The following is a 24,536-nucleotide window of genomic DNA, read 5'->3' on the forward strand; positions in this document are numbered from 1 at the left end:
ACAGGTGGGGAAAGTAACTAGAACTAGTGTGTTCCAGGGTGGACTTGATAGCAGTATGGTCAGTTTGTGAGTTTAGCAAAGGAGTTGGTTCACCTAAAGAAGTTACTGAGGGCTGAAGAGTTACAGAGCTGTTCAGCAGAAGCCTGAGCATTATCCCTCTGCGCTTTTCAGTGAGCTGAAAATCCTGTCGATATTTCCAGCAAGCTAAGAGTCCTTTTTTCTCCCACTTTCTTCAGTTTGTCTTTTTACATGAGATAACATATATCCCTCTTCTTAGTTAAGTGCCCACATCTAAATATTGTCTCTAATCCTTACGCCATGTCTTTCACTTATGTGCTTGTCATCGCCCCACAATTCTTCGGTAGAGTCAATTGTTCTTTGGGCTGCTAGTTTGGAGACAGTTGAAGTTACTATTTCTAGACTGTTGTCTTGATGACATCTTACGTATCATCTTCCAGTGAAGTGTGAAGTGGGACAGCTGAACAGCACACATTGAAAGAAATCTAGGGCAAAATTAAATTTGAGTTCTGCACATGGCACAAAATGCCTGTTTTAATCTAGAATGGAGCCTACAAACTATTTCACAGTTGGATGTAAAAGTTTATTAGTTGTCTAGGGTGCTGTTTTCTTTTCCAAAGGGCTGACACAACCTTCTTCATGACCTACTAATTCTCTTTCCAATGGTCACCATTTTATGGCCATGCCAGTTTTTGATGCTGAGATGTTGGCTTCAAACTGCAAGGCACGTGTAACATTCTGGTTCTGCAAGAGAAGCAGCCTCTCATAAACTTGTTGGTAGAACCCCAGAACCAGATATGCCGAGTGTCTCCTCCTGCCAGCTGTGAACAGTAGCTCTTCTGGCTTTTCATAAACACCAGGACAAGTTGGGGGAGTCACCGTGTCCAGTCTGAAATGCAACATCTGCTCGAGAAAACCCTTCATCTCTACAACACAGAATTTCCTCATTGTTGCCTCAGGAGTTTGTCCAGTTTTTAAGCCTTTTCTGAATGGCAGCTTTTTTAACTTGTGTATTAGAGATGTCACAACCCAAATAATTCTCAAATTCCTTTGTCACCCACACTTACCTCACTTTGATCCCAATTTCCTTATTTTCTTATGTCAAATGCAATCTACTTCCATATCACCTCTCTTCTTTTGTCTGTTCTCCACTCACCCACTGGAAGGCGGTTGTTGCAACTAAATCCTGGTTTTGCTACATACTTCCTTGACTTCCTCTGCTTCCCTCTTACCTTGAGTAGGGGTCAAGAATAGCAATTTTCCCCACTTTCTGATCTTTTAGAGGTGTCTGGCTTTTTCCCTACCTTCACTTTTAAGACTGACCATGGTCCCCTTACTGCCTATACACTTCCAGCATACTAGGAACTTGAACAGAACGTCCCCTTGGCCAAGAAGGCCTAAGATCAAGTGGAAACTGCTTTGGGTTTGTAGAAGTCTCTTTGGATCTGAAGGAAGGAACGCTGAACCACTGTCCCATGCCAGAGGGGAGCCCATGAACCTCTCTCCACCTGGAAATGTGTCCCCCTAAAATCCCAGGTTTCTGCAAATACATGCCTGTTAATTCTTATCTCTCCTTCCAGTTTCAATTTATGTCTGCTACGGGAGCTCCAATTGTTCATTGCCCCACTGTCCCAAAACTTTCCACACTTATTCCCTGCTCCACCAGTGTTCCATGTCTTGGCTTTCATGTGTCTTGCTGGCCACCCTCAGTCTCTTTTGCCCCAATTATCTCTCCCAAACAAGTTCAGCTGCTCACTGTGCCACCTTACCTGCTCGACATCTCTTTGATGAACCCAGATCAAACTCTTCCTGACAGTTTTCAGTTCTTGTAGTTTCACTTGTTTCCCTTAGGTCTGCTTAGAGTTGTGCTGCAGCTCATGTCTCATCCTTTAGTTTTAGGGGTCAGTCAGCAATGTAAGAGATGCCCCAGTTTTATAGCCTGAGAATCCGGCCACTTTGTACTTTTGGTGCCTGAAGTGAACGTGTTTTAACACAACTCCCTGTGCGACTCTTTACAGGGTGCGATTAAATATGGGAAGTCAGCAGTTCAGTAGTGCACCAAAGAACCAATTAATTAAGGACTTTGAAGTATTTACCATCCGTAAACAAAATCTGCATTCTAAACCAAAACTGCCTCCATAGCAATGCTTGGGTTTGTGTGGGACAAGATCAAAGCCCAGTGAAATTGGAGAAAGGGGAGGGGAGGCCCTTTCACTGATTTCCTGGGTCCACTCCTTTGGACCCAGGCCCCTTATGTCCTTCAGCAATGATAAAATGATGCACAAAGCACTGTGACTGTACAACTTCATTTTATTTTGTGTGCTTTTATAGGTTATAAATAAATGACAAAATTACAAAATTTATAACTGGAAGCCCAAGCATATTTACATAAGTATTTGTTGCAGTGAGGCTACTATTTACTGTTCTCCTATACAATTTTCCTTTTGGTACCATATTTTTAGTGTTATATTTTTACCGTCAGTTGACTACATACATATCAACAGTGAATAGGCAAAATATGTACAAGGAACTGTTTTGTTCAAGTAAATTGAATGTTGTATTAAAAGTATATCATCACTCAGCGCTATGATTAGGTTTAACTAAACCATATACAATTATCAGGTTTAAACCAAGTTCAATTATCAATTTTTGTTTTTGGAATTTACCAGCTGATGATTCTAATGGAAAACCTCAGCTGGATACAAAATAATAATTAAAAAAACATTAAGACAACCACACAATTTATCAATATCTCTATAATGAACTTCAAAATGATTCACAATTTGACTGGATAGAACAATATACATTAAAATGTCATTTTTCTCCTATAGTGATATTTGCACTGTTATCATTTCAGTTCTACATAAATATACATCATGGTATTATACAAATACTCCACGGACATTAAAAAAATTAAAATACTTCAAAGAAAATGTAAGTAAATCTTATTTAATCAAATATTAAGCAAATGCTTAACTATTTTGTTCCATGAAAACAGTTTTATTACTTTGGAATTTTTTTCTTTTTCTTACTATTTTTATTTAGAAAATGTTTTGCAGTAGAATTTTATCAACACTCTTCCAAACAAGGTTTCTGTGACAGAAATCTTGATAGCAAAATCCATGGTTTTGACTTTTTTAGAACCACTGAGATTATTTTTTAAAAATACTAGTAGAATTCATGGCTATAGCAATGTTGAACTGCATAAACTATATGTAGGTGTAGAAGAATGACCATTCCACTTTCATTCCAGACTGATCACACAGAACATCCAGTGCACTGATGCTACAACTCTTATAATTTTCATAATGCTGCAATAGCAGTGGTTTACTTAACTTTAAAATAAACAACATTTGTCATAATTAATCTGGCTTCCTTCCATAAATAGTCATATGTTTTCCTATAGTACCTCTCTTCCATAAAAATATTTAATAAATGTTTTCTGTGCATTATTAGTACCTTTTGCTAACCATTCATAAAACTCTGATCCTTTGTTACAATGCAAGACATTCCTATTTCTGTAGAGGATCAAAGGACACCAATGATTACATATAAAACCAGTGCACACAGAAATCAGGGTGCCTAATTTCATGTCACTTTAATGAGCTCTTCATTCAACATAGGAATTATTAATGCATTCAGTGGTTTCACAAATACTCTATTTATTAATTCTGATTCTATATCAATTAAAAACTGCCAAGATTTAAATAAAAAAACCAATCAAATATTCTACTCATAGGCAGCATTAGTGTTAGTTTAGAGACCTTTTGTTGTTTCTTTAAAAAGTAGAATTCTCTAAAATAAGAAATCAAAGAAAGCACTGTGGCAGAGTCACAAGGGAGAACTGTGTGAAAAATAAGGTTTCTCACTCCTCTTGTGGACTGTAATTTTAAAAGTCTTCATATAGTGTCATTCTTCTGTCAGTGCTGCAGGAAGAAGAACATCACCAGAGATGACTGTCAGCCTTTTTGTGTTAGTTACAAGGCCACTCATGGGGTGCAGTCTTCCTCTCTGCTGGGTCAAAACGTTGCCATAAAGGAAAGGCTGTGCTGTGACTGCTTGGCGTGCAAGGCACAACAAGGAACGGGGGGGGGCAGTTTTGTATCAGAAAATTGTAGTTTCATACTTGGTATTAATGCCTCTTTTTGCTTCTTGTCCAGGTTCAACAATCCATGGTAGATTTGCGAGAGTCTTTTGTTCGGATGGATCTATCTGCTTTAAGACAAACGCAAACATACAGGAGGGTTACCATCTCTGCACACAGTGATCCTAGCAGAAGATTTTTCTTTAAATGAACAGAACACAGAAGAAATCCTGTATTGACAAGGTCCTACATCAGTGAGTGCCACGGCCGACACGCCCCTGTACCCACGGTTCCCTTCTTTCTCCTGTCTAGATCAGAGCTGCATCTATCCCCACGCTATAGGTCATCACAGGTTGCTAAAGCTATGTTTAAAGATAGACTTGATCCTGAGAAGTCTTTTGGTTACTGAAACAGATGTTCTTTCTCTAAAATTTTATGGATGAACATTCTGTGTCAATGGACAATAAGATGTACAGCCATGCATTTTTGTCCCCAATCCTCTCATCCGATAATTAAATATCACACAGTTTGGTGCTCACTTTATAGCCAGTAAATAGAAGACACTGTGCAGTCATTTTTCTCTCTTCCAACCCAAGTGACCCTGTGCCTGTATTCTCACCTGATTTAAAATAGTTTTCATAATTTTTCGTAAAGCTCTACCATAAATGGATATTTGTCTGTCATGTAGGCACTTCAGGAGTGCACTTCAAAGACAATATGTAGGCTCCAAGGAGCTTGGATTCTTAGACATTTGGGATTACAAAAAAAACATTGAAAAGGTATATTAAACCCCAGTTTTGGTACAGGAGGGTCCGCTGAGGGTCCAAAAAAAAAAAAGGGTAAGAAAAGAAGTTGCTTGGTGTGACAAGATAATTGTAAATTGATTTGGATTTGTAACTCGATTTGGATAGATATGCCTTGGTTGTGTATCAAACAAGTTTGGTGCTGATTTTATTTCTTGATACAAGATCAGGAAAGTCCATGGAACCACAGAGTTTTAGAAGTATGCATTGGCTGTGATCCTCAGCACTTAAAAAATATACTAGACCGAATCCATTACAACTCTGCAATTACTATAAAGGACATAAACGCAACACGAGCCAAGCAACATCTTAAACTGGATGAATGTGAAGGGAGCAGTTGCTTGAAGCGGTTGCCTGTGCTGGAGTGATACAACCCTCTTGGCTGATGAGCAGAAGTGGCATGATGGAGACAAGGAGCATTTCTGACTCAACAGGTATGCTTGTTTATACAGCTTCTATGTATAACAACTGTATAGCTGAATTTTGTTGTTTGCATGCACCACAACTTTCTACTTACCACTGACTTCCGAATACTAACGCGTGGTTTGGGAATAGGCTTGGAGGGTTTGTTTTCAAAGCTTTCTGGAAGGGTTGAAGAATGGCCCCCTTTTCGTGCTTGTAGTGCAAGCTGATAGGCCACCTCAAATGCTTGTCCTAGTGTAAGAATGATTTCGTAAGCTAAATTCTGGAACAAAACAAAAACAGTTAAAATTGGAGTGTGGTTGAATTAGTGTCAGATACATGAAGTGGGATCATACTGTCTACAAAAGTGATTTGTAATGTAAAGACTATAAATCACACTGGTAATAACTTCCTAAGTCTCTGCCATTTGATTTCTCACTGGTTGAAAACAATCTAAATGTGATTTATTGTACTGAAAGTCATTACTTCTAAAAACCTTGCAAACATTGTCTCACTAAACATGAAAACAGGAGTGGGTGAGTGTGTGTGTCATCTCTTCTTAGAACAAGCACATTAACCCCCCACATCTTTCCAGCTCACCCTATACCTGCTGCTCTCAAGATCCCACCCATCTTCCACTACTCCTCCTCCTCTGTGACACTCCAACCTTGCTTGATTTTGGGCCCTACGCAGGCGTGAAAGTCAGTGTTCTGCTTCAGGTGCATTATTCAAGTGCTGGGGACCCTTCTCATGGTTTTGTTTTCTAGAAGTACAAATGTTTGAGCTAAAACGGGCATGCCAGCCATACTCTTGTAAGTTTGGAGGGGTGACTGTGTATGACCAAAGAAGTCAGGCTCTTAAGACTAAGACCAGTTTGGTGGTAAGTTCTCATTGCGTATGTGGAAGGAAACTTGTCGCAAAGCTTTTAAAGCATGAATGAGGATCCAGGTGGTGTTTTTTTTTTTTCAGTACGGTTTTACATCAACTGAAAAGCAGCTCTGAGTTTCATGTTTGACCTTCATCTAATTCCTACGAAATTCTTTTCAGGTTTGTGGGTTTGTTTTGTAGGCTCCTAGCAGAGCCTATTTCTAGGTTCCTAACTTTCCAATAACGTTTCGACCCCCTGCAGAGCAAATGCAAGCCTGCAGGCGCTCCTTGTTATGTCCTACAGTCTCCTTAGAATAATTCATAAATCTTTGATGTAATTCAGAAGTTACTCTCTCTTCCCTGAACCTCTGGAGCCCATAGTTGGAAGCAATCCTACACTGCTTTGAAAGTAGGCGATCCTTTAAAATTCCCATGTTTCTAATATAATTTTAAAGGAGATATCTCTTTAGCTAGTCAAGCCTAACTGTTGAGTTTGCAATAAGCCAGAAAGCAATGCAAGACACTTGGCAGTACACTATCTGCCCTTCGATCATTAAAATATAGCTAAAAGGATAAACACTTTATATTTCATGCACTATGCTGTAATTTCACTGTAGTCATGAAGAACTTCCATCCCTTTGTTATCACACATGTATATACTGAGATAGTATAGGCTGAATTCAGGGTATTTAGCTCATTGTAAGAGCTTCTTATAAAGGCGCCAGCTCTGGTCTTCGTTAGGTCAGACAGAAAACAATTATACTCCTCCACTGGGAGATGCTCTCAGCTGTTACAGCTGCAGTCACAACAGCAAGCTAGCCAAAGTTTCACAGCTTCCCAAATAAAGATGTCTGCCTGATGTGATAGCAGTAGTCTCCAAATTGTCTCCCCTTTAACTTAAGGAAACTGGCCAGAACCAAGAAATGCTGAGAATGCAGTTTGCCAGGGGAGTAATAAATGAAAGGCTAAAGAGACTATTATAAGGTGCCATGCCTTTCTAGCAGAATGCTGGCTATGGAATTAAGACCAACAGAATATAATTGTTGAAAATGTACGGAATAGTATTCTTTTAAATGGAATGTATCTATTAGTAGAATAAGTATATTACCCTAGAGACAACTTAATCAGCTGTTGTGACAGTAAGATAGTGTACTATATCATCGCGGGATTGTCTACAGTGGATAATATTATTGCTAAGGAATACATCACCAGGACAGGGTGTAGTAATGGCTTGGAGAAAAAGCAGACTGTAATAGTAGTGGGATTGAGAAAATGCGCCATCCAGTGTGGCATAAAAAAAAAGATGACTGAGAGACAGGCCTGAAAAGCTCTGAGATAAGAGTGGAGACAAGCAAAGAATTTGTCATGCTGAGCCATGAATCTGGTCTGAGTCCTGCATATTGTCAAAAGCCACTATGATTTGTTTTCTCTTGTAGTCTGTGAAATGAAAAAATAGGCCTGCCTGGAGCCTGCAAGCTATGGGAATCATGTAACTGTTTCTATGGTTAATAAATATTTGAAATAGAGCAAATAAAACAGAACATTCACTGTTCTGTTCAATATTCAAAATGTAAACTGAACTGTAACTTGTACATATATTTCACATATAGTGTACTGTGGTAGAGCCTCGATGAACAGAAGTCTGCAAATGGAGGCAAGGAGGGCTTTAAAATCTGTAAAATTTAAAAAAGGCATCTGCAAAATTTCATTTGGAAAAAGAAATATTAATTAAATAAATTTGATTTGAGGAATTTAGCAACACGATCTAGTTGAAGATGTCCCTGCTTATTGCAGGGGGGGTGGCCTAGATAAGCTTTAAAGGTCCCTTCCAACCCAAACTGTTCTATGATTCCATGAATTTCTCACCTGTAGCCTTGGGAGAGGAATATGAGGGTTAATTTGTATGGATTGTTGCATGGGCTATACCAGAGAGGCGAGAGCAAGATTCCCTTGGGGATGTGCGTGGAAAACCAAACCACAAAATAAACCACAGTGGAAATTCTTCTGATGGAGTGGGGAGTCTGTTTGATTTTTATCTTTTTTTTTTCACATGTGGCACAAAAGGAAGGAAACAGGTCTGCCTCTCCAAAAGATGCTCAGCTCAAAAGCTGTAGACCCCTTGCTCACTGGAGAAGACATTGATCCTTACAACACCCCATCAAGCTCCTTGGAAAGGAGGCAAAATATTTAGGATCACGGTGCCTCTGAGGCTCTCAGTATCACAGTATGTTTGGAATTGGAAGGGACCTCAAAAGATCATCTAGTCCAGTCCCCCTGCTGGAGCAGGAACGCCTAGGCTGCTACAATCCTGTTCCTTGCTCAGCATGGCAGAGAAGGAAAGTGAGTAAGCGAATGCCTTTAAGCAGGTTTCTGGGAGATGAGAAATTGAGGTCAATTGCCTTGTTTGCCACGTAATGTTACAATTCAATGCCTCAGCGCAAGTCTGAGTCAGGATTCTTCAGCTGCTTTAAGTCAGCCAACCTATTAAAATGGCTAATTGTTATCTTACATTTTAACTGACTCTTTTTACTGCATAAGTACAGCAGGTGCTGCTTCATCATAGCTTTTTACAGGCATGAAAATGCAATGTTCAGGCTTCAGGAGTATTTTAAGAAGGAGAGTAAGATTGTTAATTTCTGTCTTTTGAGTGATAAAAGCTTAAAATGTCATTTGCAAAGGAATTTTTTTAAAAACTACCATTCTGCCTTTTTTGAGGAATTTAGCAACACGATCTAGTTGAAGATGTCCCTGCTTATTGCAGAGGGGGTGGCCTAGATAAGCTTTAAAGGTCCCTTCCAACCCAAACTATTCTATGATTCCATGAATTTCTCACCTGTAGCCTTGGGAGAGGAATATGAGGGTTAATTTGTATGGATTGTTGCATGGGCTATACCAGAGATGCACTTTTCATATGTGAGGATTTTACAGGTTTTTGCTTTTAGGCGATTTTTTCCCTCTTTAAGATCAATGTCAAATCTGGTCCTTTTTGAAGACCGACTTTATTGAAGCAGCTTCCTTTGGAGTCTCAGAGATGATTAATGGGAGCTACCCACCACATCCAATGTGCAGGAATCTCAATTAGGACACCCTGTGTTCAAGGTACCAAACTTAAAATCGCAATTTGCAAAAATCAAACAGAACATAGTATATGGAGCCTTAACTTGAAAGATCTGAATAATACCAAACTAGTTAAAAATATCTATTCCCTCAGGTCAAATCAGTTGCCTGCTTCTTACACATATTAGAGTCTTCAAGGTCAAATGTTGAGGATTTCTAGTAAAAAAGCCTGACAAGGAGGGAAGATTGCTTACTAGTAACAGGACTGATGAGAGATGCAGAGCTGACATACATATACATTCACACTGTTTAATGTACGTATGTTCTATCCCTCCAGACCACAAAACTTTTACTTTTAGGAGGGATCGGGAAAGGACATGTCTGTGCTCTCCAATGGGATCAGCCTTTGTGCATTCAAGGGGAAGGAAGCTCAGCTAACTAAAGATGGTGTGATGAGACCAATGTGGCTGATACTCGCTTGTAACTGCTGTGGACTCCTGGGCTGCATGAGGCTTTCATGATCAGGCACTCCTGCAACTTAAGTTCTTGATCCTTTCTCATTCTGGACTTCAAGCAACTTTGGAAGGCAAACTCGTCTGAGTCCATCCCTCTCTTCTAATGCAGCACAAAAAGATCTCTTGTATGCAATGGGAGGATGGAAACAGGCCTTCAAAGTGGATCTTTCAGACCGTTGCAAAAGCCATGGAGATAGACAAGAGGGGGAGATTAATTTGGTCATGAGCTGAAAGCTCCTTCTACCTGAGTATTCTCCATCTCAAGAGGTTTGTCAGGAGCAACTGAAGTGGTTTGACACATTCCACCTAACATTCCCCAGAGGGGGGACTATCTGGGCACGCCGTCTCTGGGTACTGCAAAGGAAAGAAGTTTTCTGTTCCAGAGACAAGGGGATGCCACACTGATTGTACCTGGTTGATCGTATGAACAGAGAAAAACTTTATATAGTCCCTTAATCCCCTCATAGAAGGGAATGAACAGAACTTTGAGACCTGAATGCATGCTTTTTCTTCTCTTCTAAGTATGTAAACTAGCATTTTCCAATTCTTATCCAGCTTAAGTCTGTGCAATGAAGGACAAAAGAATACAGAAAAGGAGAAAAAGGTCTTTGTGTTATGTAGCGCACCAGTCTAATCCTTGGCAAGAGCTAGAACAGAAATTGTTCCAATTTATGCCCGTTGTTTTCCATTCATAGCTGCATTGGGCAATGAAGGAATATCTGATGGAAATTACTTAGGATGTCTCCCATATATGAACCAGAATTTGGTATAAGAACTGTTACAATGACAGTGGATTCCAAATATTGACCAATAAATTCTCTTCTTCACCCAAAACTTGTCCCCTTCAGTATTTTTTTCTGATGTTTTTGCAATTTTGCTTATAGAATTTTAACTCTGAGTACAGAAGTTACATGTACAGTCACTCCTAAATAGTAAGTATCAGTAATAGTGGTAGTTGACATGTCACTACACTAAATGGCTTTTCTATCTACAGTAAAAATTGTTCTTGCCCACACTTCCTGAGGAAATGAAGGACCTAAAAGAGTGAAATCTTTTTCATAAAGCTGCATATCTTGCATTACCATAACATATATGATCTAAGATCTAATTATTGTGGGTTCCTACCATTCTAAACCTTATTTTTCTTAATGTGATTTGACCTCACTGACAAAGGAGTAGGATTGTTTTTGTTAGCAAACTGGAAGATGAGGCCAACATGTTAGACTTTTTAAACAGAAAATTTGATTTCCTATATGCTTGTGTTGTGAATATCTAGCTGTTTTTTACAGAGCTTGTACTTACATCAAAAATGCTAGATCCTGAGAAATAAAACAACACAAAAAGAGAATATTTGAGTAGGTAACACCCCACTGAGGATTACATTGCAGGAGAAAACTAAGTCGAGACAGTTAGACATTAAAGTTTCTGTATTGCTTAAAACAGCCATTTAAAGTGCTTGGGGTATTAAATTCTCCTCCTAAGGTACAGGAAGTGAGCAAAATGTTTTAATTATTCCTGGATCACTATTCTTTCGTTGCCAAGCAAGGAGAATATGAATTTCATCTGCCATATCTGGATCTATGTTTGTGCTTGATTATTTAACCTATAAATGAAACTGCAGTACTTTGATACCATTAAGAAGTATTTAAAAGGATCAGGAGAAATAACCACCTCACTCAGTATAATTTCAGTTGATTCACTTATCTCTAAAATCTATATAATGTAACATCTTCTTGATGTCTATATATTTTTAATACAATTTTGAAGTTTTTCATATTCCCTGTGGACACTAAAATGTCAGCAGAGAATTTAAACAAAAGCACTGAACCAAAACACTAGAATTCCTTCTAAACTACCTTCCTGTACAGCTTGTTTAAACTCTCCTACAGGGCTATTACTCTACAATGTTGACTATTTCCCCAATCCCAAATAAAATGCCTGTTTTTTTAATTTAACTTATTTATATTCATGTAAGCACGTTTCAAGAATTCATACATATACTATATTAAAATACCTTCTCTTGAATGATTTTAAAGTTTTAATAGCATCTTGAATCTATCTAGTGCTTAGCTTGGAGGGCAAGTACTCCTTAAAGTTTTGGACAATAAGCCCTCTTAGTCCTAAAAATTAGAGCCACTACATATTTCACCATATTTAGCTCAAAACAGCACGACTGATTAACTGATAGGTGTTTATGATTTCTTGAAACACTAGTAGTCTGTGCATCACCATCTCAGAAGAACAAATATAGGAAGAACTTAGAAATATTATTTCAGAAAAAGTCCTCACAGCTCTTGTTATTTTGGTGGAAAATTACTAAAACATATTTTAGGCAAGAAAGCTGGAACAAGAAAGTAAGAATTAAAGAATTAATTTGCTATTTTCAAAATAAATGCATCTTTTTTGAAAAGGAAGAAGTGCTTCTAAAATATAATTTCCCTAAATTCTGTATGTGCGTTATTTGTTAAGCTAAAACTCCCACTGATGTGACAGAGGGCAGAGCAGAGCAGAACAGAGGGACCATCTAATAATTAATAACCTGTTGATGTTTACAGGGGTGACCTCTTACACTGGAACACAGGAAGGACAATGTTCCACACAGACCTCTGTTATCGCAGATGTTTCAAATCTTTCAGATACAGTGTGGTAGCCAAATATTCCTAGGACCTCCCGAGAAGTGTAATTAGCTACCTGTGTGGTCTCTGTCAGAGCTGTGTTTTGGTTCTCTGGCTAAAGTAAATACAAAACTTTTCATACATTCTCTACATGTTTGCACAGGAAACTTCAGTTTTACAGGTTATTCAATATAATATAAAAAAGTCTAAACGATATTTAGAGAGATGTTCTGAGTTATTTGGTCTGATCCAGCTTAACATTGAAAACACTAAAAATCATGGAACAGCAGGGTAAGAAATCTGAAGAAAACTTAGGGTGGTAAAATCTGACCTCTGGTCCAAAAAGCAGCCCACATCTGCTTCATGAAGGTGGGATGCGTCCAGGCTCAAAGGGCCTCCACAAGAAAGTGTCCAGCCCTTTCACCCCTTGTTGGCTGGCATGGGATGGGCACGTGAGGGTGAAACCCAAAAGGCTGGATGTCACCAAGCCTGTCCTTCCCTGACTGCCCGGGCAGCAAAACACAGTCAAAAATGCAGGATGCCCTTCAAACTTAGTTCAAGTCAGTTCCTGAACGTACCTCTTAGCAGGACTGAGTGCCGTATATAATGCACATTGATCCAGTTCTGATTTATTTTGGGTGCATTGAGATTTCAGAGTAAGTGGCCAAACCTGCTTGTTACAAACTTCTCAGAAGGCTATAGCTTAGGTTAGGTCAAGACTTGTACGAAAAGCTACTTGGCTAACTTTGGAGTCAACAGCTCAGATTCCAGAGGTGACTTATTTCAGATGGGCAATGAGAGCATATAAAAGAAAATCTTTGCTCATCTCCAGAAATGTCCTTTTACTATCCCATAGTAGATTAGACTTTTCACGTGGTAAGTGAATGATACCTTCCATTAATCACTATATACCCTGAAAATGTTTTAATAGAATTACATAACTATTACTATTACAAAGAATTATTAAATGAAGTATTTTCTATGAACTGACCACATCAAACGCAGTGAATACATGGCAGTAGTGGTGATTAGTCTTCAAGTCTTTAGTGATGTACGCAAACGTAGAAAGGTCTTCAGGGTCTTGTGCAGCACAGGAAATGTTACGGATTTCATGTTCAGCAATAATGTTCTGTTTAAAAAGAAATTTCAATCAATTTAGGAATTAAATTTAAAAAAGCCATAAAAGGTGTGGTTTTAGATTTGCGGTTAAGTTCATACGCTCTACTGAAGCATTTCAGAAGTTTCTTAATAAGAAGAAATTTAATACACCCCCCCATGTGTGATCTTACACAAGTCATTGGAACTTTGATCCTCTCCAATATCTAAAATTGCCAATAATCTGGGAGGAAACAATTACATTTTAGGGTCTTCCCTATGAATCTGCTTGATTTTTATACAGTTTATTCAGTAACCTATGACAGAGACATCTTTCCTGGCATACAACTCTAAATACAGTTTCAAAGCACTACATGAGCATCTCATGATGCTGCTGGTTTTCTCTATAATGATCACTACATGACACTGTTACAGTCTACTGACAGACAGGATCTGATTAAACCCAACAGGCTCAACATCCAGTTTTTTTCACATGTTGTCTGACAAATTTCAGCTATACATTTCCAGGAGAAAAAGGCACCAAACATGGCATATAATTGAAACCACGAGCTCTTTTAAGGCTTCTCTTTAGTAAAAAGATAACTAGAGGAGGATCTGGCAGTTTTTCTCCACTTACTGACAAACAGCATCCTGTAAGAGAGATGTAGAAAAATTAAACCATTCATGCACCGAGCAACACTACTTGCAACAGCCAATGTAAGCTATAGCATACTATTGAGATAGAGGTGGGGCATGTCTGTCTGATGAAATAAAAAAAAGCTGTCTTAAAGCTTTGGAGAAAATTATGAATATTCATTACATAAATTGCTGATATGTAATTATTGTGTTCAGGCCAAAGGAACCATGAAGCCAGAGAAGAAGATACTGCAGAGTGGCTTATGATTAGGCCTTGCTTCAGCAACACACGCCTTTCAAATGATTTATTTAAACAGAGGAATGATTCATTGAATATGAATTTACTTAGTCGTTAGCTTATAGGCTTTTCTGAATTGTGGCCCTGCTGGCTGTAGCTCTGGCTTCCCCACAGAAGCCCAAAGCGAACAAGCCTGCTGCAGCACGACAACACTACTGCACTGCAGAACATGGGACATCTGTTGTGTCCTCGTCCCTCCTGGAGCCACCGTTTGCTGCTGCTTCAGTGGCATCTGCCCAAGTTAAAACAATCTCTGGTTTCCCCTAACCCCTTTCTTTTCCTTCCCACCTCTTCTCCTCCCCCTCTTGTTATTTTAAAGAACAGGAAAAAGATGCAACTAAGTTGCTTGAGATGCTTTGCCATAACTTCTTCCATTCGCTAAGTGGCAACTTCCCCCCTTGCATGTAGGTGTCAAGTTTTCAAAAAGACATATTAATACTCTAATTGAAGAAAACATGGCTTAGGAAAAATCTTAACAGAACGCATTCAAAATTTCAAGTTATGGAAAAAAACGAGATAAGAAAATTGTTACTGAAGAAATGAAATAATCCTCTTAAATTGTTGCAACATACTTGATTATTTCTGTTTAATGCATTATTCATAAAAATTACAAAACCAGTACTTATGTTTCAATATATGCCAATTTATAATGACACATATAATCTCTGCCTAACAATCATTGGCTTTTTAAGTTACTTTAAGCGTTTTATTTTCTTTGTTCTCAAATTGATAACTTTTACCCTCAACAAAGATTTTTATGAGAATTACAATTATACCAAAACCAGGGATTTAGATATCCACAGATACAGCTGTAATATACTGTCATTGATGTTGTATTGGTAATGTTGTAGTTTAGAAAGCAGAAAGGATTAAATCTTGGAAGGTCTTAAAATCATGTGAAGTATGTATGCCAAATCATGAGCCACAAAGTAACCACCTGAATTTAAGCAGTGTATGTGAAAAGAGCTCTGCTGGGCTGAAACTTTTCTGAGGTGACCTGGGGCTGACATGGGGCTTTCACTTAAGTCAAAACTCATGTAGATTATTTTGATGTTTTAACTTTAAATCAAGCGAAGTTTGGAAACAAAGCTATACCAAGCTTGTTTTGAATCAAATGAGATATACCTAAACTAAATCTTCTGCATGAAAATTAGTAGTGAAATTGAGCTTTTCCCTAGCTTCTGTGCTCTGTAATTGCTTTTCAAAATTAAACATATTTTCAGTGCATGCATTTATTGTTTCCCAGAGTCACTACTCCAGCAGACCCATAGCCTTATTTGCTGGAAACTACAAGGCTATGAACCAGCTCACCATTCTGGGTACGCTCTGCAGGCATTGACTAACACTGCACAGTTGTCCGAAAATTTGTCCTCGGTTTGTCAAGAGAAACCTTCGTTGCTTCCAAAAAAGCAAGGAAGCTGAAAGTCTGTTCTGGTTCTGCCAAGGAAATACCTCAGAGAGATAAGATTTTTGCTAAGCGGCCTTCCTTTTGCTTGCCTACCTCCTGCCAGACAATCCCCTTCTCCTGGTAGAAATCATCCAGAAGTTAGGGTTAGCTGTGACCCACCAGAAAATTCTGCACGTCTGCTTTTTCCTAAGCAGCAATTTCTTTCTGGCCTCACTTGCAAAGGAATGGTGTCATGTCAAAGTGGTGTCATTCCAAGCTTCAAGGCGCCACTGGAATAGCTGTCATGGAACGAGGCCAGGGCCTCTCTGTCACCTGAAACTTCGTCTGCCACGACTTGGAATACAAATTCTTAGCTTGGTGGTAATAAAGGAAAAGGATGAACAGCCATGAGAGCTGAGTTTTCAAGCACATAACTGCTAGCTACTTTTGTCATTAAAAAAATATGCATTTATTGCTAATTGATGCCCAGCGCTGTCAACTATAAGCTCATATGGAAGCGGTACAAGTCTGAATAGGATCTCACCTTAGTGCTAATCTGTTTTGGGTCTTGAAGGAATTGGGTACAGCACACTGTGGACAAGGATGATAACAACGCTCCTGGGAGAGTTGCAGGCTATTACCTGGTTTTTACAGAAGGGAAAGGCAGTGCAGATTTTGAACTGGAGAGAAAGCAATCTACCACTTGAGAAAAAACACAGGACTGTGGCATTATTTACCACCACCAAATACATCTATTGCATTACTAGGCATAAGATTTCAGTGGGACTGGTTTAGAGTCACCTAATGCAATTTGCCAAACTTCTTTCAGGTTTTCTTCTTATGTGAGATTATATGTACTGTGCATAGAGATACTGGAAACTCGTTTTGTTCTCTTGATATTTTTTGTAAACCTAAGTACGGTTACATCCTTTACACTACAGAAAAGATTTAAGCACTGAAAATAGCCTTATCCAAGCTAGGGTTAACAGCATTACAATATCCTGATTTATGTCCGCACATCAGAGAACATAAAAGAAATGAGAGTTGTAGAAGCTCATTTTTGAATCAATGGTAGAAAAAGGAGCTGACAGGAATCCTTGGCCTCTCTGCTCTGGCAAATATGCCAGACTTGACATAAGAGTAATTTCACCGCTGTTTTTACTTCATGCCATCTTCTAACCCTGGATACAGCTTCCAAACTCTAGCAGAAGCTCACAAATCTACTTTTGTTTCTTCACTTAAAACTCAGTTCTAGTTAGACACCTTTAAAAACCGACTGATTTGGCAAGTCTGACAGATACTGGTTTAGATGTACCGTGTCGTCTCAATGTTCCGCAACACAAAGCCGCTATATACATTACTAAACTAGTCAGGTAGCTGGGCTGTCAGATTTATTTTTTATATTGCATAGTGAGTTTTAGTCACATAACAGAAAAGATAATTACTATTCATACAAAGCATCAGTATGGACTGCATTTTCTTGCCAATTTAGACATCTGAAGAAGAAAAATTAATGGATTACTTTACTCCTGCTTACAGAGCTTGTTTTGGTTTGTGTTTTTTTTTATTTTTTTTTAAATTTTTTTTAAAAAGATGTTGTATGTATCTAAAATGTAAGAAACAAAGCACAGGGGCATTGCCACACAGGAATTTGAAAAAAATACAGAATAACAACTGTTAAGAAGCTGCTGCATTTCAAGGAGTCAAATGGCCAGGAAAATATCTCTCCAAGAGGCTCTGACATTTGAAAAGGACATTCAAAGCTCATATTTCTTAGTCTTACAATGGCTGGCCCTGCATCAAACATTGCATTTTTATTGTTCATTGAGAGACTTTTTTTTTTTCCCCAAAATTATATCAATGAACAAATATATATCTATTTTCTGCACATTGAAGGGACCGTATGGGGAAGAATATGTTAAAGGATTCCACAGAGGCTCCCTGCCAAATGTCTTTTGTGATAAGCTTGCCTTTTAATGGCAGAAGGTTGGACACAATGTTCTCCAAATGAGCCATTAAAGCTGCTTCACTTGTCCTCCAGACTGAGTTTCTGGAGAATGACAACATGATTACATTCATTTTGGAGAGAAGATAAAAAATGAGAGGAAAACACAAAGTGCAACTCTGTCCCCTTTCTGGCCTGGTGCTCTTACAGAGCCAGCCTCATAGGTATTACTATTTGTGAGGAAAAAAAAGCTAATATTGAACAATTACACATACCTTATTCGTTGCATCAATAAATTTGACTCCCTTGTAAGAGACAGATAGGACAATGGTTGGTACTTTCTTCATTTGTTCTGTAGACTTCTGAAATAAAGATGTTGTTAGAGTTATGTTGCATTGAAAGAACAGTGATCTTTCTCTTCTTCTGACAAAATACGTAAGTTAGACAAAAGGTACTTTTGTATTCAAATATTTGACTTTTTCTTGAGCTGACTATGCTCTGTGTTTTTGAAATAGCTGCCTTCTAACCAGAAAACTAAAAAGAGCTTTACAGCTTTTTGTGAGGATGGTAAAAATTCTCCTCTTTCCTAGCACAATGGGAAGAAAATGAAATAAGTTTGCCAGGCTTAAAAAGTCCAGTCATGTGATCACAGGTTTCCCAAAACATGTGTGTTTAAGACATCTATTTGACATGCCCCATTCACCGCTGCCTCTTCTCCTGCCCTTCCCAGCTGTGAAAACCGACAGCGCTGTACTTTTTGTAGTAGTGTTCCTTTGCTCCAATTAGTTGTTATTTAGAAATATCTCACTCTCTTGCCTTCTTACAGTTGTATTTATGGCACGAGCTATCCCTGCAGCCCTGTAGGCCTGCCAGTCAATCTGACAGTCCAACGTTGTATCTTGTCACATCTGACCGTCTGCAGTTCCTCGAGCGCAGCAGCTGCTGGAAGCTGCTTTACACGTGAATTAGCACGGAGGCTTATTCTGCATTCCCTCAGTGCCAGCTTCTCCTACCTACAGTTCATGTCTTCTTATAAGGCTATGTTTTCTTTTATGCTAGTCTACTTCTGTGTGCCTTCAAAGTGATGCACACAGCAAAGATATTTCCTGCCGAACAGATTGAGCAAATATTTGACACAGATTTAATTTCTCTGCAGAACAACCTGTTGATTAGTTTACAGATTAAATTTGCTAAAAAAAACCCAAAAAAACAAAGGAAAAACAAATACGGCATAATATATAGCTATTTAAAATCTTTTAGGTGGAAGGCAATAATGGAGAAAACTATTCTATACAAAACTACTGTAGATAAATAATGTAGATAAAGTTCAGAGAACACTCAGTCATGGTAGTATCTGCAAACAAACACAGAGATCAAGCAAACATTTTCTTGAGAGGAAACAGTAAGTTCAGCTACAGTTAAAGATGAAGAAATACCAGCACATGGAATGAGAGTGTAAATGCATTGAAAGGTCTAGAATTGGCACCTAGAAAGATCATTAGAGCAGCTGAAGGAAGTAGCAGTGGTGGTTTTGTATTCTTCAAGAAAAATAAAATACCACAGATTTAATCTTGAAAACACAGACTGAATCTGAAAAAAAGCTGTCTGAAAAATAGGTGATGGTAACAACTGAAGAGCAGAACAAAAGCCGAAAAGAAAAAAACCTGAAATCGAGTTCCCTTATCAGATTTCCTTCCTTCCCAAATCAAATGAAGTTACAGATCCAGCTACATTCTGCAATTAGTGTCTTGTGCCATGATGGATAAAATCTCTAATTAAAGTCTCAAGGAGAGCCTCACCCATCCGTGTAACAGGGAGGACCATTGCATCTCTCTGAATCAAAGGACAAGAGATTTAGAATGACAAGTGTCAATCTGTCCTGGAGAAAACTTCTTCCACCCAGAAGGCTAGGCACTTCTAAAAAATTAAAGCTTAAGTGGTAAAACATCCTGAAGAATCTAAGAAAATCTGCAGGAAGAGACTAATCTGATTTGCATGTCTCTGAACTAAGTGCAGAAAGAAACAGTATCACTGCCAAAAGCAGAGCAAGTACCTACCTGTGTGTACGTGCGTATGTGTCTCTATAGCAAAACTCAAATGAGTCTTTTTATAAAACTCAATTTCAATGCACAGAAAGTGTGACAGTGACTGTACAGAAGCAGCAGTACAGACATCTATCAGAATAACAAGCAATACACCCCGTATGTGCTCATATCCAGACAAAATATTCGCAAATATGACAACACCACTTCAGTCATCTGGCAACCCAGCAATCATCCAACTTTTGTCCTTTCTTTCTATCCCGATAGCTACACACAGGAGCTCTTTGTCTCCTATTTTGATTATTGTAATTATCTCCTTCATTGCCTCCTTAGCAGCAAAATTCCTCTTCTCCTCCAACACACTATACAAACACAGCTACTAAGTTAATTTATTTCATCTTTTTCATCTAATTTGCACTATTTGCCATAAAGGCGAAGCTTCCTGTTGGCAAGGCCATGTTGTACTAACCATCTGGGAGTCCTCTTTCATCTAGACCAGTAGTTTTTAATTTAATCATCTTCCTTATCTGCTCCACATTCACCTGGGTTTGTCTAGAGCAGACTTGATCTGTAGTATTTAATCGAGGTCATGAACAGCAGACTGTATATGAGTAAATCAGCTCATCAAGATACTATTAAATTTTACCCAGCAAATTAGGAAATGAATCAGAGACCGATGGACATTTGTAATTCATTAAGCCAAACTGTCTCAGCTGGGAAGAAGCAGTGGATCACAGAACGGTTTGGGTTGGAAGGGACCTTCAAAAGTCATCTAGTCCAACCCCCCCTGCAATGAGCAGGGACATCTGCAACTAGATCATGTTGCTCAGAGCCTCGTCCAGCCTGGCCTGGAATGTTTCCAGGGATGGGATATCTACCACCTCTCTGGGCAACCTGTGCCAGTGTTTCACTACCCTCAGTGTAAAAAAACATCTTCCTGAATCTTCCCTCCCCTAGTTTAAAACCATTACCCCTTGTCCTGATGTCCCTTATCAGCTTGCAAAAAGTACAAACCTCAGGATTTGTGCAAAAGTGTTCTGGAAGATTATAGTCCACTGTAGAAACATGATTTTGGGAAACAATTCTGCACTTGTACCCATATTGCAACAAGAGTTGGGCAAAAGGAATAACATCTCTGGTTATTGTGACAGTGCTGTCATGAAAAACACACAACTCTATTTCAACCCCCCACTCAATTCCCAGTGATGGAGTAACCGAACTCCACTGTGTAATTATTATTTCCAAGCAGTCTCCAGACTTAACAATTCTGAGCTGTCATGGTGAGCTCATACCATTTGCGTGTTGGTCCTTTGTTTTTAATGGAGGAGGTGGCTGCAAGGAGGTGTAATGCAAGTTTTCAGAGATACAACACAAATATAATTAACTCAGACACTGTAACTGCTTTGGCTCTAAATTCTAGGATGTTGAGATGAAGTCTCACAGCATTCATGGTCAGACATTTCACACCTCTGTGCAGGCCAACTGGGCACTTCCACCTGTGCCTGTGACCAGAATCTGAGAAGAAGGTAGGACACAGGAGTCAGTATTCCCTTTCCTTGGATTTTTCAGGTTCTAGTCACAGTATAGACTCTGTGAGGACATGATGAAGCGACAAAATGTTCTTGTCCATCTGGTGCCTCTATGGGAAGCATATGGACTTGAGCCAAAGTTATAGGAGCCACAGCTGAAGGCTGGCATTGGATGTCATGTGCATGCTGACATATGGTCTAATGCTCCAAGGCATGTTCATACCATGGTAGCAGGATTAGATTTTACCTCATGTAGAAGCAATCATAGTTACAGGACCTTGTCTATGGGTAAGCGCTCACTAGCCTGGAACTGGTCGTAGTTCCTATAAACTCTACTGTTTGTGCCTGCAACTTTGGCTGTTTAACACACTTCTTTAGGAGAATCATCTGGACAAACAGCAAGCATCTTCTAGGCTTGTTGCCAGTGCCTGTCTCTTATCAGCTGGTCATCCAAATAAGGACAGATGTGCATGCCCTGTCTCCTCAGGTGCACTGCTCTGACAGTGAGAAGTCTTAATACTGCACAGTCTGCAATGCAAGAGAGACTGAGCTTTGGACCCACTTCTGAAATACCCACCAGACAGGTAGATGACTATGTAGGAACAGGCCATGTGTAACTCAAGAACCACAAAGCAGGCTTCACTGAGGACACAGTAAGATGGAAGAAAGCATCACCATCCTAAATCTAATGGGGCATTTCTTCAGCTTCCTCAGACCCCCAAAGAAACAAAGAGCTTCTTTTTCTTCAAAATAAAGAATACCAGGAACAGCAGCCTCTCCTGTATTTTGATGCAGCTGCTGCAATGAAGCTGCTTTGTTCCCTCAGCACTCAGAATGGAGGGCACCTCTTGCAAAACTACATAGTTATCAGAGTGCTTGCTTTTACAATAAAGGTCTGGATTTACGACACCTCTGAGTTCGCATCTGAACCCCTGTTATGCAGGACAGTGCCAAAACCCTGTACAGCCCTGGACAGGGCTGCACTCAATTCTTCCTTTTGAAACTGGTCATGAAGGGGTGCAAGAGCAGTGGTGTCAGAGAAAGAGTGAGAGAGCAAGTTTGCTTCTGATCTTACAAATTTTCTTTAGTTTCACTGAAAAAAACACCATACAAGCAGACTCTAAATAGTTTTCCACAGTATAGCGCTACAAATTATCTTCAGTGAGCAAAGAATTTCCACCTGTATTTTGAGTAAAAGGCTCTGCAGAACTGCCTAACATTTATTTAGAACATAAACTAAACTCCAAATAATTTGAGATCCAGCCAGTGTATCTAACAAATCAAGATAATTGATGATGGCTATAGAGGCAGAAGACTTTCTTCTAGGAATAAAGCAATATAAAGTAGCTGTTTATTTTTAAACAGGCAATACATGCAAATACAAAATATATAACCTTAAGTGCCTTTAATCCTTTCAAGACAGGATTGTACTACAATACATTGTTCTATGCACAACTAAGAGTGCTAGTCCAACACTTCTGAATACTCCTGCAGTGTACAAAACATGGTATTTCTGTGCAACTGAATGTGAAATTCAGGAACACACACAGAATGATGTTCAAGTAAAATGCTCACACATTCACTTGATATACTGTAGCACGTGGTGTAATACAGCTCACTCTCACAATACTTTAATCTCATCTATTTATCTCCTGCCAAGAGGAAACAGGATGCACTGGTACTTCTACTTTGTCACATCGACCACTTTCATGTACTTATATATACCTTTATAACTGGATTACTCAGCTTTCATACAGTCATCAAAAAGTAACCATGTTCATTTTTAGGTTTTACTGCACATGTAATAATACTTGATCTTGCAAATACAAGAAAGATATCATTCAACTACGAAAGATATCATTCAACTATGTCAAGTCACTAAAAATTCCATACCTACATTTGAGTACAAGTTTATGAGCCTGTAAAACCTTAAGATTTCATCTTGGCTTTTTTACTTTCGCAAATGAAATCTGTTAATTCTGTTGTATCCTGGTTTTTAATAGATATCCAAAGACTCTAGCTGGCAATGTTACTATTTAATTATGTAGAGGAATTCACTTCACTAAGAGAATCTGAACATTTCCACACTGGTAGCAACTATTAATTCTAAATGCATGAAACTGTACATTTAAAAATATGTATTGGTACCATCTAGTATCATACCCGTATGCCTGTTACTTATCTGAGGTTTATGAAGCCTCATGAAACACTTCGTTTTGAGTGAATCACTTTGACAATACCATACATGAGATGAAATTGAAATAAAAAGTCAAAGATTGTTTTTGACCAGTTAGTTCTGAAGCCACTTTTGAAACTACAATCTGCCTTTTAACAAATATTTACTAACTTTTCTCAGTCCAAAAGGCTTAAAAATGCATCACTGACATAATTTAATACCTCTTGGAATAAGAGAGCATCTGTACTCCCTGCAGTACAAGGCTGTTTACTTCTCCACAATTAGTGGATGCCTCCAAGCTACATCATTAATATGAGCATTGCACTGGAGATGCACCTGCAGCTCATCTAATTGAGAATAAAAGGGATTTTTTTGCTTTTGCAATATCTGTACACACTCATCTGCTGCTGAAAGGGCAGCACATCCCTCCTGCACCAGGGATTCCTTTCAGCCACAGAGCTCAAGGACATGCAGTCCTCTGAAGAACATGTTGTGGATGTGCACAAGGACTGAACAACTTTAAGACCTCCTACCACTTATTTTTTTTCCTTTTGAGTAATATCCATGTGCCTGTCCCACTGCAGGCCCTCCCAAAGCAGTGGCCACACAGCAGAAACAGATCTAGAAGTCTTAAGAGAACAAAGACCGAATAATCTAAATTCTCATATACAGTATTTGATCCTGACATGATATTTGCCTGCATAGTGAGGAGGCCTGTGGAAGACACTTACACTTTTGGAGTTGAAACGGAGACTCAAAAGTAGAAAGGGATTCGCAGAAACAAGGAGACTGCCATCTATATTGAGCTCCTCCTTTTTTATCTAAGAAGAAATGAGGAAGGAATGCCTCAGACCCTGCCTATTTTCAGAGAGTCAACTCCATTTGCATCTTTCTCTCCGGAGACGGAAGAAGCAGGTTTTGTAACAATTCCAACTTTGACATTCTGGTCTTAAGTTAGCAAGATATTTTTAAACACCTGCTTTGAGAACAGAATTATGTTGCTGGTTCCCCAGAACTTTGACCTGAAATGTAAGAATCTCTTTTCTAGCAAGAAAACGTTTAAGAAA

General features: G+C 38.8%; 1 protein-coding gene across 22 annotated transcripts in view; it reads right to left on the reverse strand.

Moving 5' to 3' along the window:
• Positions 1–2,310: 2,310 nt before the first annotated feature.
• ANKS1B (ankyrin repeat and sterile alpha motif domain containing 1B) overlaps positions 2,311–24,536 on the reverse strand; it is a 436,519-nt gene continuing 414,293 nt past the window's right edge. For 14 of the 22 annotated variants that reach the window (XM_065043826.1, XM_065043802.1, XM_065043797.1 and 11 more), the window contains 4 exons: positions 17,998–18,084; positions 13,353–13,490; positions 5,423–5,590; positions 2,311–4,233 (listed from right to left, as the gene is read on the reverse strand). In XM_065043826.1, the coding sequence (XP_064899898.1) occupies positions 4,123–4,233; positions 5,423–5,590; positions 13,353–13,490; positions 17,998–18,084 (504 nt within the window). In that variant the 3' untranslated portion in view covers positions 2,311–4,122. Of the gene's footprint in view, positions 4,234–5,422; positions 5,591–13,352; positions 13,491–13,837; positions 16,419–17,997; positions 18,085–24,536 lie in introns of those variants that run through there. The other 8 variants (XM_065043965.1, XM_065043957.1, XM_065043810.1 and 5 more) reach the window with 4 other exon arrangements.

Source organism: Columba livia, chromosome 1 (assembly GCF_036013475.1).
Source record: "Columba livia isolate bColLiv1 breed racing homer chromosome 1, bColLiv1.pat.W.v2, whole genome shotgun sequence".
Classification (NCBI taxonomy): Eukaryota; Metazoa; Chordata; class Aves; order Columbiformes; family Columbidae; genus Columba; species Columba livia.